Source organism: Theropithecus gelada, chromosome 6 (genome assembly GCF_003255815.1).
Source record: "Theropithecus gelada isolate Dixy chromosome 6, Tgel_1.0, whole genome shotgun sequence".
NCBI classification, from domain to species: domain Eukaryota; kingdom Metazoa; phylum Chordata; class Mammalia; order Primates; family Cercopithecidae; genus Theropithecus; species Theropithecus gelada.
In genome coordinates, this window is record NC_037673.1 from 76091288 (window position 1) to 76107904 (window position 16617).

The window sequence follows — 16617 nt, forward strand, 5'->3', positions numbered from 1 at the left end:
AGGGGGGGTTTGCGGGAGGAAAGACCCGCGCCCGGCCCCCCCCGCCGGGGGGGAAAGGGGAATCCCCGTCAAAAAAAAAAAAAAAAAAAAAAAAAAAAGATATAAAGTAGCAAGTTTGTGTGTGTGTGTGGGGGGACGGCCGCAGTAGGAACTGATGTCTATACCCTTCTGTGTGCCAGAAACTTTACATACAAAATTTCAGTTTGAGTCTTCAAAATCACCCTAAAAAGTTGTCATTATTCATCTCATTTAATAGGTAAGGGAAGAACCTTCAACAAGGCTTACTTGTAACCTGCCTAAAGTCACAAAGTTACTAGGGGCCATAGCAGGTATCAGAAACCAGGTCAGTCAGCATTTGCTACTCCAAGTGTGTGTGGTACGGGGAGAGAGATCTGCACCTTCAAGGAGTTTTAATCACTGTGGAGACTCTGATAGTGAGATCGGAAAAAATTATGACATGAAATTTAGTTAACTTTCATGGATGGGAGACTATTTAAATCTTGTAACATGGAGGCAATTTTGGATTTTCTAAAGATAGTGTCAAGGCTACTATAGCATTGCAGCAAAACTTGTTTATTTAATTTTGGGTTCCAACAAGTTTTTTTTTTTTTTTTTAGATGGAGTCTCTCTCTGTTGCGCAGGCTGGAGAGCGGTGGCATAGTCTTGGCTCACTGCAACTTCCGCCTCCTGGTTCAACAGCTTCTCCTGCCTCAGCTTCCTGAGTAGCTGGGATTACAGGCGCTCGCCACCACACCTGGCTAATTTTTGTATTTTTAGTAGAGACGGGTTTCACCATTTTGGCCAGGCTGGTCTCGAACACCTGACCTTGTGATCTGCCCACCTTGGCCTCCCAAAGTGCTGGGATTACAGGTGTGAGTCACTGTGCCTGGCTGGTTCCAAAGACTTTTAAAAGTCACTTTATTGATAAAAATCACATACCATAAATTCACCCTTTTAAAGTATACGGTTCCGTGACGTTTAGTACATTCACAGAGTTGTGCAAGCGTAACTCCTATCTACTTTTAGAACATTTCCATCACCAAAAAAAAAAAAAATTCTGTATTCATTAGTGGTCATTCCCACCCTTCTCACCTCAAGTTCTTTTTTTTTTTTTTTTTAGACGGAGTCTGGCTCTTTGCCCAGGCTGGAGTGCAGTGGCCCTATCTCGGCTCACTGCAAGCTCCGCCCCTCGGGTTCACGCCATTCTCCTGCCTCCGCCTCCCGAGCAGCTGGGACTACAGGCGCCAGCCATCAGGCCCGGGTAATTTTTTGTATTTTTAGTAGAGATGGGGTTTCACTGTGTTAGCCAGGATGGTCTCGATCTCCTGACCTTGTGATCTGCCCTCCTCAGCCTCCCAAAGTGCTGGGATTACAGGCGTGAGCCACCGTGCCTGGCCTCACCTCAAGTTCTTTTAAAAAAAGCCACAACTTGATTGTCTAGACAACTTTGGAAAAACATTTTCCCCCAATACCTTACTAAGGAAATATTTACCCTAAATAACTAGTGTTCGGTAGAAAATTTGTGATTACCTTGAGGATTCAGTTTCTTCTTACACTGGGGGAGAGGGGTGAAAAATGAAGTCTCTTTAGAGCTGACATAAGCAAGTGATTTCCATGTATAAATCTCTGCCCTTTTATTCAAGAGCCTGCAGTGCCTGGCACTCAGCAGGTGCTCTCTCTATGTGTGGGACTGACCAACAAGGAAGGAAGCGGGAGGAAGAACAACAACAAAAAAGAACTCTAACATTTTTTACTAACTGGCATCACTATTTCCCTGGCATGCTTGATAATAAAGACTTTTCTTAGCCTTAAAAAAAAAAGCACAAGACACCAACATATGTTATACATAAATACACAAGAAGCAACCAAACCCAATTACATGCATCACAGGGAGGTCGTAAAAAAAAATTACACTCATTATGTTTGAGGAGAAATGCTGGCTCAAGTGAACATCTCCCCCACTGAGATTTCTTTCTGTTTGAGCTCAAGCTAGCCATAAACACACTTGAGTAGTATTCAAAAATGTCATTAAAGAGCTTCTTGGAATGGCGATATAGTCTGTGAATTTGAAATATACCAAGGAAAGAGATAATCAGAGCATCCTAGCAACCGGAAGAAAGAATAGCATGAAGAGAAGATGGAAGCAGGCAGCAAGATGCATATCAACAAATCTGCCCCGTTGCCCAGAGGCAATCAATGCAAATATTCTATACACTTTCTTCTGGGGTTTTACCTATGCCATTCTAGGAAGAACTTGGGAGAAAACCTATGTAAGCCTGAATCCCCTTAGCCTATATAGCTGTGTAGTTCTTTCCTTCCTATAGTGTTAACTTGGCTAAGATATAGTTCTTGGTTATTCAGATACTGTATCTAGGTGTTGCTTTGAAGGCATTTTGTAGATGTGATTACAATTCAGTTTTTATTTTTTTTGAGACAGGGTCTCACTCTGTTGGCTAGGCTGGAGTGCAGTGGTACTATCCTGACTCACTGCAACCTCTGCCTCCCGGGAACTACAGGTACACGCCACCATGCCTGGCTAATTTTTTTGTAGAGATGGGGTTTCATTTTGTTGCACAGGTTGGTCTCAAACTCCTGAGCTCAAGTGATCCACCTGCCTTGGCCTTCCAAAGTGCTGGGATTGCAGGGGTTGGCCACTGTGCCAGGTCAGACTTTAATCTGAGTGGGCTGATTCAATCAGTTTAAAGGCCTTGAGAGTAGAGTTAAGGCTTTCCTGAAGAAATTTCACCTGTACTGCTTCAGCCCCTGCTGGAGAATTCCAGCTTGCCCTTTCTGATGGCCTGCTTTACAGATTTTTGGACTCACATACCCAGTCCCCATAATTGTGTAAGCCAATTCCTCACAATTAAACTCTTTAATATACCTATTTCTATCTCCTACTGGTTCTGCTTCTTTGGTTGAATCTTTACTAATATCCATGGGAAAATAATACTATGACCACTGTTCCCAAGCAAGTAATGCCCTAGGATACTGCATTCTTTTTGGTGATTATATTATTAGACTAAGAATGATTAACATGCCAGATCCCAGACTTTCCCCTTAGGTCCTGATATGGTTTGGCTGTGTCCCCACCAAAATCTCACCTTGAATTGTAATAACCCCCACATGTCAAGGGTAGTACGAGGTGGAGATAAATGAATCATGGAGGGGTGGTTTCGCCCATGACGTTCTCGTGATAATAAGTTCTCATGAGATCTGATGGTTTTATAAGGGGCCTTTCTTCCTTAGCTCAGCACTTCCTGCCACCATATGAAGAAAGACATGTTTGCTTCCCCTTCCACCATGATTTTAAATTTCCTGTGGCCTCCCCAGCCATGAGGAACTGTAAATCAATTAAACCTCTTTCCTGTAAAATTGCCCGGTCTTGGCAGTTCTTTAAAAATAGCAACATGAGAATGGATTAACACAGGTCCAATTCTGGCCACCCCTCAACCTCCCAAGCCATTGGAGTTGACTTCCTGGGCAGTCTTAATATGATTACCCCTCCCACTCTCCAGTTGTCAAGGCATATCTAGGCTTCATGAACTGCTGACTCCAACCCTGGATTGGGGTACAGGAAAATTCTTTTTTTTTTTTTTTTTTAATTTATTTATTATTATTATACTTTAAGTTGTAGGGTACATGTGCATAACGTGCAGGTTTGTTACATATGTATACTTGTGCCATGTTGGTCTGCTGCACCCATCAACTCGTCATTTGCATCAGGTATAACTCCCAATGCAATCCCTCCCCCCTCCCCCCTCCCCATGATAGGCCCCGGTGTGTGATGTTCCCCTTCCTGAGTCCAAGTGATCTCATTGTTCAGTTCCCACCTATGAGTGAGAACATGCGGTGTTTGGTTTTCTGTTCTTGTGATAGTTTGCTAAGAATGATGGTTTCCAGCTGCATCCATGTCCCTACAAAGGACGCAAACTCATCCTTTTTTATGGCTGCATAGTATTCCATGGTGTATATGTGCCACATTTTCTTAATCCAATCTGTCACTGATGGACATTTGGGTTGATTCCAAGTCTTTGCTATTGTGAATAGTGCTGCAATAAACATACGTGTGCATGTGTCTTTATAGCAGCATAATTTATAATCCTTTGGGTATATCCCCAGTAATGGGATGGCTGGGTCATATGGTACATCTAGTTCTAGATCCTTGAGGAATCGCCATACTGTTTTCCATAATGGTTGAACTAGTTTACAATCCCACCAACAGTGTAAAAGTGTTCCTATTTCTCCACAACCTCTCCAGCACCTGTTGTTTCCTGACTTTTTAATGATCGCCATTCTAACTGGTGTGAGATGGTATCTCATTGTGGTTTTGATTTGCATTTCTCTGATGGCCAGTGATGATGAGCATTTTTTCATATGTCTGTTGGCTGTATGAATGTCTTCTTTTGAGAAATGTCTGTTCATATCCTTTGCCCACTTTTTGATGGGGTTGTTTGTTTTTTTCTTGTAAATTTGTTTGAGTTCTTTGTAGGTTCTGGATATTAGCCCTTTGTCAGATGAGTAGATTGCAAAAATTTTCTCCCATTCTGTAGGTTGCCTGTTCACTCTGATGGTAGTTTCTTTTGCTGTGCAGAAGCTCTTTAGTTTAATGAGATCCCATTTGTCAATTTTGGCTTTTGCTGCCGTTGCTTTTGGTGTTTTAGACATGAAGTCTTTGCCCATGCCTATGTCCTGAATGGTACTACCTAGGTTTTCCTCTAGGATTTTTATGGTATTAGGTCTAACATTTAAGTCTCTAATCCATCTTGAATTAATTTTCGTATAAGGAGTAAGGAAAGGATCCAGTTTCAGCTTTCTACTTATGGCTAGCCAATTTTCCCAGCACCATTTATTAAATAGGGAATCCTTTCCCCATTTCTTGTTTTTCTCAGGTTTGTCAAAGATCAGATGGCTGTAGATGTGTGGTATTATTTCTGAGGACTCTGTTCTGTTCCATTGGTCTATATCTCTGTTTTGGTACCAGTACCATGCTGTTTTGGTTACTGTAGCCTTGTAGTATAGTTTGAAGTCAGGTAGCGTGATGCCTCCAGCTTTGTTCTTTTGACTTAGGATTGTCTTGGAGATGCGGGCTCTTTTTTGGTTCCATATGAACTTTAAAGCAGTTTTTTCCAATTCTGTGAAGAAACTCATTGGTAGCTTGATGGGGATGGCATTGAATCTATAAATTACCTTGGGCAGTACGGCCATTTTCACGATATTGATTCTTCCTATCCATGAGCATGGTATGTTCTTCCATTTGTTTGTGTCCTCTTTTATTTCACTGAGCAGTGGTTTGTAGTTCTCCTTGAAGAGGTCCTTTACATCCCTTGTAAGTTGGATTCCTAGGTATTTTATTCTCTTTGAAGCAATTGTGAATGGAAGTTCATTCATGATTTGGCTCTGTGTTTGTCTGTTATTGGTGTATAAGAATGCTTGTGATTTTTGCACATTAATTTTGTATCCTGAGACTTTGCTGAAGTTGCTTATCAGCTTAAGGAGATTTTGGGCTGAGACAATGGGGTTTTCTAAATATACAATCATGTCATCTGCAAACAGGGACAATTTGACTTCTTCTTTTCCTAACTGAATACCCCTGATTTCTTTCTCTTGCCTAATTGCCCTAGCCAGAACTTCCAACACTATGTTGAATAGGAGTGGTGAGAGAGGGCATCCCTGTCTTGTGCCAGTTTTCAAAGGGAATTTTTCCAGTTTTTGCCCATTCAGTATGATATTGGCTGTGGGTTTGTCATACATAGCTCTTATTATTTTGAGGTACGTTCCATCAATACCGAATTTATTGAGCGTTTTTAGCATGAAGGGCTGTTGAATTTTGTCAAAAGCCTTTTCTGCATCTATTGAGATAATCATGTGGTTCTTGTCTTTGGTTCTGTTTATATGCTGGATTATGTTTATTGATTTGCGAATGTTGAACCAGCCTTGCATCCCAGGGATGAAGCCCACTTGATCATGGTGGATAAGCTTTTTGATGTGTTGTTGAATCCGGTTTGCCCAGTATTTTATTGAGGATTTTTGCATCGATGTTCATCAGGGATATTGGTCTAAAATTCTCTTTTTTTGTTGTGTCTCTGCCAGGCTTTGGTATCAGGATGATGTTGGCCTCATAAAATGAGTTAGGGAGGATTCCCTCTTTTTCTATTGATTGGAATAGTTTCAGAAGGAATGGTACCAACTCCTCCTTGTACCTCTGGTAGAATTCAGCTGTGAATCCATCTGGTCCTGGACTTTTTTGGGTTGGTAGGCTATTAATTATTGCCTCAATTTCAGAGCCTACTATTGGTCTATTCAGGGATTCAACTTCTTCCTGGTTTAGTCTTGGAAGAGTGTAAGTGTCCAGGAAATTATCCATTTCTTCTAGGTTTTCCAGTTTATTTGCGTAGAGGTGTTTATAGTATTCTCTGATGGTAGTTTGTATTTCTGTGGGGTCGGTGGTGATATCCCCTTTATCATTTTTAATTGCATCGATTTGATTCTTCTCTCTTTTCTTCTTTATTAGTCTTGCTAGTGGTCTGTCAATTTTGTTGATCTTTTCAAAAAACCAACTCCTGGATTCATTGATTTTTTGGAGGGTTTTTTGTGTCTCTATCTCCTTCAGTTCTGCTCTGATCTTAGTTATTTCTTGCCTTCTGCTAGCTTTCGAATGTGTTTGCTCTTGCTTCTCTAGTTCTTTTAATTGCGATGTTAGAGTATCAATTTTTGGTCTTTCCTGCTTTCTCTTGTGGGCATTTAGTGCTATAAATTTCCCTCTACACACTGCTTTAAATGTGTCCCAGAGATTCTGGTATGTTGTATCTTTGTTCTCATTGGTTTCAAAGAACATCTTTATTTCTGCCTTCATTTCGTTATGTACCCAGTAGTCATTCAGGAGCAGGTTGTTCAGTTTCCATGTAGTGGAGCGGTTTTGAGTGAGTTTCTTAGTCCTGAGTTCTAGTTTGATTGCACTGTGGTCTGAGAGACAGTTTGTTATAATTTCTGTTCTTGTACATTTGCTGAGGAGTGCTTTACTTCCAATTATATGGTCAATTTTGGAGTAAGTACGATGTGGTGCTGAGAAGAATGTATATTCTGTTGATTTGGGGTGGAGAGTTCTATAGATGTCTATTAGGTCTGCTTGCTGCAGAGATGAGTTCAATTCCTGGATATCCTTGTTAACTTTCTGTCTTGTTGATCTGTCTAATGTTGACAGTGGAGTGTTGAAGTCTCCCATTATTATTGTATGGGAGTCTAAGTCTCTTTGTAAGTCTCTAAGGACTTGCTTTATGAATCTGGGTGCTCCTGTATTGGGTGCATATATATTTAGGATAGTTAGCTCTTCCTCTTGAATTGATCCCTTTACCATTATGTAATGGCCTTCTTTGTCTCTTTTGATCTTTGATGGTTTAAAGTCTGTTTTATCAGAGACTAGGATTGCAACCCCTGCTTTGTTTTGTTCTCCATTTGCTTGGTAAATCTTCCTCCATCCCTTTATTTTGAGCCTATGTATGTCTCTGCGTGTGAGATGGGTCTCCTGAATACAGCAGACTGATGGGTCTTGACTCTTTATCCAGTTTGCCAGTCTGTGTCTTTTAATTGGAGCATTTAGTCCATTTACATTTAAGGTTAAGATTGTTATGTGTGAACTTGATCCTGCCATTATGATATTAACTGGTTATTTTGCTCGTTAGTTGATGCAGTTTCTTCCTAGCCTCGATGGTCTTTACATTTTGGCATGTTTTTGAGATGGCTGGTACCGGTTGTTCCTTTCCATGTTGAGTGCTTCCTTCAGGGTCTCTTGTAAGGCAGGCCTAGTGGTGACAAAATCTCTAAGCATTTGCTTATCTGTAAAGGATTTTATTTCTCCTTCACTTATGAAACTTAGTTTGGCTGGATATGAAATTCTGGGTTTAAAATTCTTTTCTTTAAGAATGTTGAATATTGGCCCCCACTCTCTTCTGGCTTGTAGAGTTTCTGCCGAGAGATCTGCTGTGAGTCTGATGGGCTTCCCTTTGTGGGTAACCCGACCTTTCTCTCTGGCTGCACTTAAGATTTTTTCCTTCATTTCAACTTTGGTGAATCTGGCAATTATGTGTCTTGGAGTTGCTCTTCTCGAGGAGTATCTTTGTGGCGTTCTCTGTATTTCCTGGATTTGAATGTTGGCCTGCCCTACTAGGTTGGGGAAGTTCTCCTGGATGATATCCTGAAGAGTGTTTTCCAACTTGGTTCCATTTTCCCCCTCACTTTCAGGCACCCCAATCAGACGTAGATTTGGTCTTTTTACATAATCCCATACTTCTTGCAGGCTTTGTTCATTTCTTTTTCTTCTTTTTTCTTTTGGTTTCTCTTCTCGCTTCATTTCATTCATTTGATCCTCAATTGCTGATACTCTTTCTTCCAGTTGATCGAGTCGGTTACTGAAGCTTGTGCATTTGTCACGTATTTCTCGTGTCATGGTTTTCATCTCTTTCATTTCGTTTATGACCTTCTCTGCATTAATTACTCTAGCCATCAATTCTTCCACTTTTTCAATTAGCAATAATCAGCAATAATCGCGCCTCGGATAAACCTCATTGGCTACGATACTGCCACTGCGCAAAGCTAATTCTTCCACTTTTTTTTCAAGATTTTTAGTTTCTTTGCGCTGGGTACGTAATTCCTCCTTTAGCTCTGAGAAATTTGATGGACTGAAGCCTTCTTCTCTCATCTCATCAAAGTCATTCTCCGTCCAGCTTTGATCCATTGCTGGCGATGAGCTGCGCTCCTTTGCCGGGGGAGATGTGCTCTTATTTTTTGAATTTCCAGCTTTTCTGCCCTGCTTTTTCCCCATCTTTGTGGTTTTATCTGCCTCTGGTCTTTGATGATGGTGATGTACTGATGGGGTTTTGGTGTAGGTGTCCTTCCTGTTTGATAGTTTTCCTTCTAACAGTCAGGACCCTCAGCTGTAGGTCTGTTGGAGATTGCTTGAGGTCCACTCCAGACCCTGTTTGCCTGGGTATCAGCAGCAGAGGCTGCAGAAGATAGAATATTTCTGAACAGCGAGTGTACCTGTCTGATTCTTGCTTTGGAAGCTTCCTCTCAGGGGTGTACTCCACCCTGTGAGGTGTGGGGTGTCAGACTGCCCCTAGTGGGGGATGTCTCCCAGTTAGGCTACTCAGGGGTCAGGGACCCGCTTGAGCAGGCAGTCTGTCCCTTCTCAGATCTCAACCTCCGTGTTGGGAGATCCACTGCTCTCTTCAAAGCTGTCAGACAGAGTCCTTTGCGTCTGCAGAGGTTTCTGCTGCTTTTTTTTTGTTGTTGTTGTTGTTGTTGTGTAGCTGTGCCCTGTCCCCAGAGGTGGAGTCTACAGAGACAGGCAGGTTTCCTTGAGCTGCTGTGAGCTCCACCCAGTTGGAGCTTCCCAGCAGCTTTGTTTACCTACTTAAGCCTCAGCAATGGCGGGCGCCCCTCCCCCAGCCTCGCTGCTGCCTTGCCGGTAGATCACAGACTGCTGTGCTAGCAATGAGGGAGGCTCCGTGGGCGTGGGACCCTCCCGGCCAGGTGTGGGATATGATCTCCTGGTGTGCCTGTTTGCTTAAAGCGCAATATTGGGGTGGGAGTTACCCGATTTTCCAGGTGTTGTGTGTCTCAGTTCCCCTGGCTAGGAAAAGGGATTCCCTTCCCCCTTGCGCTTCCCAGGTGAGGCGATGCCTCGCCCTGCTTCAGCTCTCGCTGGTCGGGCTGCAGCAGCTGAGCAGCGCCGATCGTCTGGCACTCCCCAGTGAGATGAACCCAGTACCTCAGTTGAAAATGCAGAAATCACCGGTCTTCTGTGTCACTCGCGCTGGGAGTTGGAGACTGGAGCTGTTCCTATTCGGCCATCTTGCTCCGCCCCCACAGGAAAATTCTTATCAGAGGCTAACTAGAGATACTTGCTTCTCTCCAGGATCTCTAGAACCATTTCAATACTTTGAAATTCTTTACCTTCAGACACTGGGTAATGAATGTTAAGTACAAAATATTACTGGGTATTGTGGTTAACTAGGAATAATAGAGCAGAAGATTATGACCCATTTCAGCCCATCCTAAAATTCACATTTTATTGCATTTAGGGTTGGGTCCAGAAGGGAGATCATCACTTAATTTTAGCAAGTCCCAAAACATAGTTGTTTTGACTTTATGTGAAACTACAAGTTACTGATTATACTGTATAATTTATATTTGAGCCTACTGAATGATGGTTGAAGAAAACTTGCAAATCTGATACCACAGTGAGATATTTAATGTTTAATGTAACTTTTCAAGATGATGAAATCAATTACTCAGGTAGTAGAAGAAATTATTGCCATGTAGTATAGATAACTGCTTATTTTCTATAATCACCTTTGTGATATTAAGCAGCCTCATCAACAGCTCCTTTTATACAATTTCATTTTATCATATACTGATCTCCACTATAAGACACGATTTTCTTGTGGTGAATTTATGTTAAGGTACTTACTTGAGTTCTCTGCTGAGAACTAAATTAATTCTACCCTTTAAAGGTCGATTCTTCTCAGGAATGGAGAACCAAGTCTTCTTACCCATAATCACCAGATTCTGTTTACCTATAAAATCACAAAGCCTAAGTATATTTTGGGAATATACATGTATTTTCATATATTTATATACAACAAGGCCTTGAATAACATCGTTTTCTTCTAACATTGATGAGAAAAATAATCAATTCCTGGCCAGGGCCACTGTCTGTGTGGAGCCTGCATGGAGTTTCTCCAGGTACTCCAGTTTCCTTCCACATCCCAAAGACATCCACATTATTATTCTTAAATGTATGTATAGCTCATATTTATTTCAGTGTTTAATATTAGAAGTGTTTTCGGCCTTCATTTAGAAGTTTGGTGATGTTTTTGTGACCAGCAATATGCCCTAGGAATTTAAGTCTTGTGTACATCAAGTAGCCTATGGTAAAATTGGTTTTGCTATACATTGTTTCACTTAGAGTCACAGTTTCCAAGAACTCATAGATGACGTTAAGTGAGGACTTAGTGTAGGTATGTGCATAGATATGACTGACATCCTGACATTTAGTGGCTCTCCTTTAAAAAAAGTAAACTTAAAAGTCTTACCAAAATTCATACTTATCACTTATTGCCTAAATATAACTATTTTTCCCTTTGGCATTATCCAATTTATATCCAATATTTACTTTTAATCAATTGCAATTGTGTATAACATAGTAATGAGTAAAGATTCTGGGGAGGCAGAGGCAGGCGGATCACGAGGTCAGGAGATCAAGACCATCCTGGCTAACACGGTGAAACCGCGTCTCTACTAAAAATACAAAAAATTAGCCGGGCGTGGTGGCAGGCGCCTGTAGTCCCAGCTACTCCGTGTAGTCCTGTAGTCCCAGCTACTCAGTCCCAGCTGAGGTAGGAGAATGGCGTGAACCCGGGAGGTGGAGCTTGCAGTGAGCCGAGATTGCGCCACTACACTCCAGCCTGGGAGATAGAGGTGAGACTCCGTCTCACAAAAAAAAAAAAAAAAAAAAAAAAAAATCCTGAGTCAAAGTGCTCAAGTTGAATGCATTTTGTCATCCACAAGACAAATCATGTTAACCCCTTGTGGATTACTTTCTTTATCCATAAAATAGAGATAACAATAGTTCCTGCTTCTAGGGTTGTTGTGGGAATTAAAGACTTAGAATAATGTTCAGCCTCTAATCAGTACTGTCAAAACTGTGATATAATTGTATTATTCATATTTGTGTACTTTGTAGATTGATATTAAATCATACTTTTAAAAATAGCTGCTTAATGTTCCACTCAATTGCCTTAAAACATGTTTAATTATGTCTCTATCCTATTCTTTTAACGCTTCTATAAAAACTTTTTACATATAGCGTCCACTTCAGGTCAATTTCTTAGGAGAATAACTTTGAGACTCAGCTATCTGAACCAAAGAAACATCAACATTACCAGACCACACTGGGATTTTTGAGAGTGGCTTTTATAATTTCTTTAGCTATGGGCTTTCGTCATCATCTCTACCAGTGACCTAAGTGTCAAATCCAAATGCCTTGTATCTGTCCCATTCAAGAGCTGCAGCATCTGCTCCTTTCTTACCGTTTCTGTTTCCTCTGCCATGCCTCCTCTTACAACCATAAATATCCAGGTCTCTTAGGTTTTAAACGGGACATCTCTCAACCCCCACATTCTTTTCCTTGGTTATTCCCTTCCCTCCAATAGTTCAATTCACCTAGATCCCCGTGCCTGAAATTATCCTAGATGTCCTAGAGGCGCCTCATCATTACAATGGTACATTATTCTCCACTCCTTTACATGTCACGTCAGCTTTCAAACTGAAAATCTGAGCGTTCATCCTTGATGCATCATCTTTAAATTCCTGATCTCCAAAATCCAGGGTCATGTAACCTTAAAAATTTTTTACCCTCTCTTCTCCATTGCCTTTGTTCAGGGCTTATCTCTTCCAGCAGCTCTTCTAAAGGCCTCCTCTGCTTTCCTTTCCGAGTGCTAACCTCCACTGAAGCCTCCACCCAGCTGCCAATTCTGCCCCATGCCTGATAATTTGCTCGTGCATTAACATAAAATTTCTAAGACAAAAAAATTTTAATAATGGTAAATGAACCTTGGGAACTGCATACAGATCCATAATAGGAGAAAAGGTCCCAGATTAACACGGAAAACTTTCCATTTAAATAACATTTGCATTGGTAAATTTCATCAACCAAGACCCTACTTAATCCCACATTACCTTCTACTGAAGAGGTTGTGGTCATTCTCTGGAAATATCTGAATTCACTCCTACAAGTTAGAGAAACAGCGTTACTCGAAACATTATTTTCAGGCCTCTGAGCCCAAGCCAAGCCATCGCATCCCCTGTGACTCGCAGGTATACGCCCAGATGGCCTGATGTAACTGAAGAATCACAAAAGAAGTGCAAATACCCTGCCTCACCTTAACTGATAACATTCCAAGACAAAAGAAGTGAAAATGGCCGGTCCTGGCCTTAAGCGATGATATTATCTTGTGAAATTCCTTTTCCTGGCTCATCCTGGCTCAAAAAGCTCCCCTACTGAGCACCTTGTGACCCCCACTCCTACCCCGCCAGAGAACAACCCCCCTTTGTAATTTTCCTTTACCTACCCAAATCCTATAAAACAGCCCCACCCTTATCTCCCTTCGCTGACTCTCTTTTCCGACTCAGCCCGCCTGCACCCAGGTGAAATAAACAGCCATGTTCACACAGAGCCTGTTTGGTGGTCTCTTCACAGGGACACGCATGACAATTATCCCTTGAGCTCCAGCTCTAAGGCACCTGACAAACGGAGCGCTGCGGGCAGGGGTGAGGTGTTTTCTCCAGGGCTGGGACTTTGCCCTGGGCGAGGGCGCAGCAGGGCAAAGACCTCACCTGGCAGCAGGATCCGGGCAGAAATCAGCAACTTTGCCTCCTGCGCAGCAGAAAAGGGGAATCCAGTCGGGCCCACCCTTCCTGCCAGCGCAGACCGCCAAGTTTGGCCCCATCCTCTCACCGGGAGTCGGCCCAGCGCGTCCCACCCAGATACCCCGACTGCGGGCAGCCTGCGCCAGTCTGGATCCCATCGCCCCGGCCCGGCAGATACCTGAGCGGCGGCCAGGGCAGGTCCCCGTTCTTGCCGATGCCCATGTTCTGGGACACAGCGACGATGCAGTTTAGCGAACGAGCCATGACAGCAGCTGGAACACCTCCGAGCCCGCTCGTTAAAACAGAACGCGCCGTCAAGATTGGCGCGAAATTGTGGCCGCCCCGCCGCCTCGTTCCTATTTGTGCAGGCGAGGCCCCGCCCCCCGCCCCGGCGCACGGCAGGGTCACGGCGTGCTCGCGCCCGCAGACGCCTGGGAACCGCGGCCGCGGGCTCGCGCTACCGGCCGAGCCCTGTTCCCGGGCTGCCATCCTTGCCATGTCTCGCCGGAAGCCTGCGTCGGGCGGCCTCGCTGCCTCCAGCCCAATCCCTGCGAGGCAAGCTGTTTTGAGCCGATTCTTCCAGTCTACGGGAAGCCTGAAATCCACCTCCTCCCCCACGGGTGCAACCGATCAGGTGGACCGTGACGCCGCAGCGCCCCCAGCGTCCACTTTCCCGCCCCAGCTGCCGCCGCTAGTGGTAGGTTCTGTCCGGGACGGGGAAGGGCTATCGGGGCCGGTGGGCGGGGCTTGTGGGTGAGGCGGGCGGAGGCGGGTACTCTCCGCCAGGTGACAGGGCTGGAGGAGGAAGGGGCGGGCTGAAGAAGGGGAAGGTGGAAAGAGCCCAGGCGGGCTACAAACTAGGTGAAGCGCTGAGGTTTTTAGTACTTCCATTTGAGGAGATAGGCTAAGGTTACGCAGGTGTTTAATGGCAGGCCTGAGACAGGAACTCAGGTCTCCTGACTCGCATTCTGATAACGGGGCTTGTGGGTAAGGGGTGCGTCTTTTAACCTCCATCCTTTTTTTTTTCCTTGGTGGTCGAAGAGTTTTACTGATTTAAAAAGTGCAGGATTGGGTGACTAGAAGAAAGCTGCCGTTAGGTCTCCAGTTTTCAAGGCTGCAACAGCGTTGCTCAATATTTCAAATCACTACGGTTAAAAGCAGTCATATTGTGCAGTTCCCCAGTGAACACTTTTTGTAGTTTAGATTATAAAGTCTGAAATACAGTTTGGGTGGATAAAGTTTCTTAGGATGGAATAGATGCGATTAATCATGGAGTCCTTCCTGTTGCCATCCTTCAACGCAATAAGTACATTTGTTTGTTTTTAGACGGGAGATACTGCCAGGGGAAAAGCCCAAGGGTGACCCCTCACTGGGGTCACCTGCACAGTATTTTTCAAACTGAGGGTGGAAAGGCATTGAAGACTGGTATTTAGCCACCTACCGTGTTATAATGTAGGTGACAGCTTGGGTGCTTCAAAATCTTGTTCCCTTCTTATATATTTCTCCCTTATAGTGATTACTTCTCTTCTGTTTTTGTTTATTTTTTTGAGGCCGACATTTTCATGAATTCACCAAAAGTTTGCACCCACCATTTAAAGGGTAGTTGGTGAAGGACTTATGTATGCTTTTGGCAAGTTTTCTGCCAAGAAAAAGTTCATAATCTTGTCACATCTTTAGTGATGAACATAAACCATTTAAACAGGAAACACTTAAATTGGAATGACCATGTAAAAAATGATACTGTTCTTTTATTATGTATCTTTTCCTCTCTGTGCCTTTGCTACATAGCTGTTTATTTCTTAGAGGTATTTTATTTAGCATATGTAAGTAGGGTGATTCAAGTTTTATAATTAGAGAAAGCTGAAGGCTGATTGAGTCAAGACAGGTAGCAGCCTTGGTTTCAATTAATTCTAAGCAGGGCTTGAGTTGCTGAGACTCCTGGCCTCAGTCATCAGACTCTATCTTGTCTTTTATGGTGTTAAAAACAGTTCACCCATAGACTTTTCCAGTACTAAAAGTAGGGGATTCTTTGAAGAATGGATGGCAAGGAACTTGTCATTCAGATGTAAGGTTTAAATTACTTCACATACCTCAGGCCTTCTCAGAATAGAGATAACACATCATTTTCTAACCTTCCCGATATAGGCTACCCAAATTGACAGAAGTAAGAAGAGACCATTGGAAAATGATGGGCCTGTTAAAAAGAAAGTAAAGAAAGCCCAACAAAAGGAAGGAGGAAGTGATCTGGGAATGTCTGGCAACTCTGGTGAGTTGTGGGGGATTCTTTTCTCTCTCAGTCATGGCCCTGTTATTCTGGAATTCTCCAGAGGGTGGAAGAGTATATTAGAATTGTGTCTTTTTTCTTTGTGGAGAAAGGTCCCCTTTGTTCCTGAGCAGAGTGGCGCCCTATAGGTGATGGTGATGTGTATAGGACGTTAAGGGAATGGTAGAGCTAGAATTCTGCAATTTAACTGTAGTTCTCCCAACTTTCTCCTTTATTCCTTCTAGCTATTTTTGTCCTGATTATAAAATTAAAACATTCTTGCTACAGAAATTTCAAACAGTACAGAAATTTGGAACGTAGACAGTGATAGACCCCATAATCCCTCCCTTTGAATGAGGCCCACTACTAATTGGTGTTCTGTATATACTTCCAGATTTTAAAAATTTATACATGTGTATTTATGTGCATACTCATAAGCTCACAAATTGGTTTATTTAATTATATTTTATGGATTATATTATATTGTATACTAATTTGCTACTGTCTTTTTCTACTTAATAGAAAATTTTGAACAATTTTCAGTATCAGGACCCGTAGATCTACTCTCCCCCGCCTTTTTTTTTTTTTTTTTGCTTAGAGCTGCTGTTTGTGTATGTAAAAGGCATTGAATAAAAACAGCATGCCTAGGCTGGGCACGGTGGCTGACACGTGTAATCTCAGCACTTTGGGAGGCCAAGGCAGGCGGATCATCTGAGGTCAGGAGTTTAAAACCAGCCTGGCCAACATGGTGAAATCCTGTCTCCACTAAAAATACGATAATTAGCTGGGCGTGGTGGTGGTTGCCTGTAATCCCAGCTACGTGGGAGGTTGAGGCAGGAGAATCACTTGAGCCCAGGAGGCGGAAGTTGCTGTGAGCCAAGATTGTGCCACTGCACTCCAGCCTGGGCGACAGAGCAACACTCTGT

At 43.0% G+C, this 16617-nt stretch overlaps 2 protein-coding genes and 1 pseudogene across 7 annotated transcripts in view; 1 reads left to right on the forward strand and 2 right to left on the reverse strand.

Annotated features, from left to right (window-relative positions):
* The window catches only part of DHFR (dihydrofolate reductase), a 31505-nt gene extending 17348 nt beyond the window's left edge, over positions 1-14157 (reverse strand). For 4 of the 6 annotated variants that reach the window (XM_025388028.1, XM_025388027.1, XM_025388030.1 and 1 more), the window contains exons 1-3: positions 13607-13926; positions 12739-12788; positions 10469-10574 (exon numbers count right to left, since the gene is read on the reverse strand). In XM_025388028.1, the coding sequence (XP_025243813.1) occupies positions 10469-10574; positions 12739-12788; positions 13607-13926 (476 nt within the window). Of the gene's footprint in view, positions 1-10468; positions 10575-12738; positions 12789-13606 lie in introns of all 6 variants that reach the window. The other 2 variants (XM_025388031.1, XM_025388032.1) reach the window with 2 other exon arrangements.
* Positions 8482-8591, reverse strand: LOC112627327 (annotated as a pseudogene).
* Positions 13860-16617, forward strand: part of MSH3 (mutS homolog 3) — a 215084-nt gene continuing 212326 nt past the window's right edge. The window contains exons 1-2 of the mRNA XM_025388025.1: positions 13860-14125; positions 15574-15694. Of these exons, the coding sequence (XP_025243810.1) occupies positions 13925-14125; positions 15574-15694 (322 nt within the window). The 5' untranslated portion in view covers positions 13860-13924. The remainder of the gene's footprint in view (positions 14126-15573; positions 15695-16617) is intronic.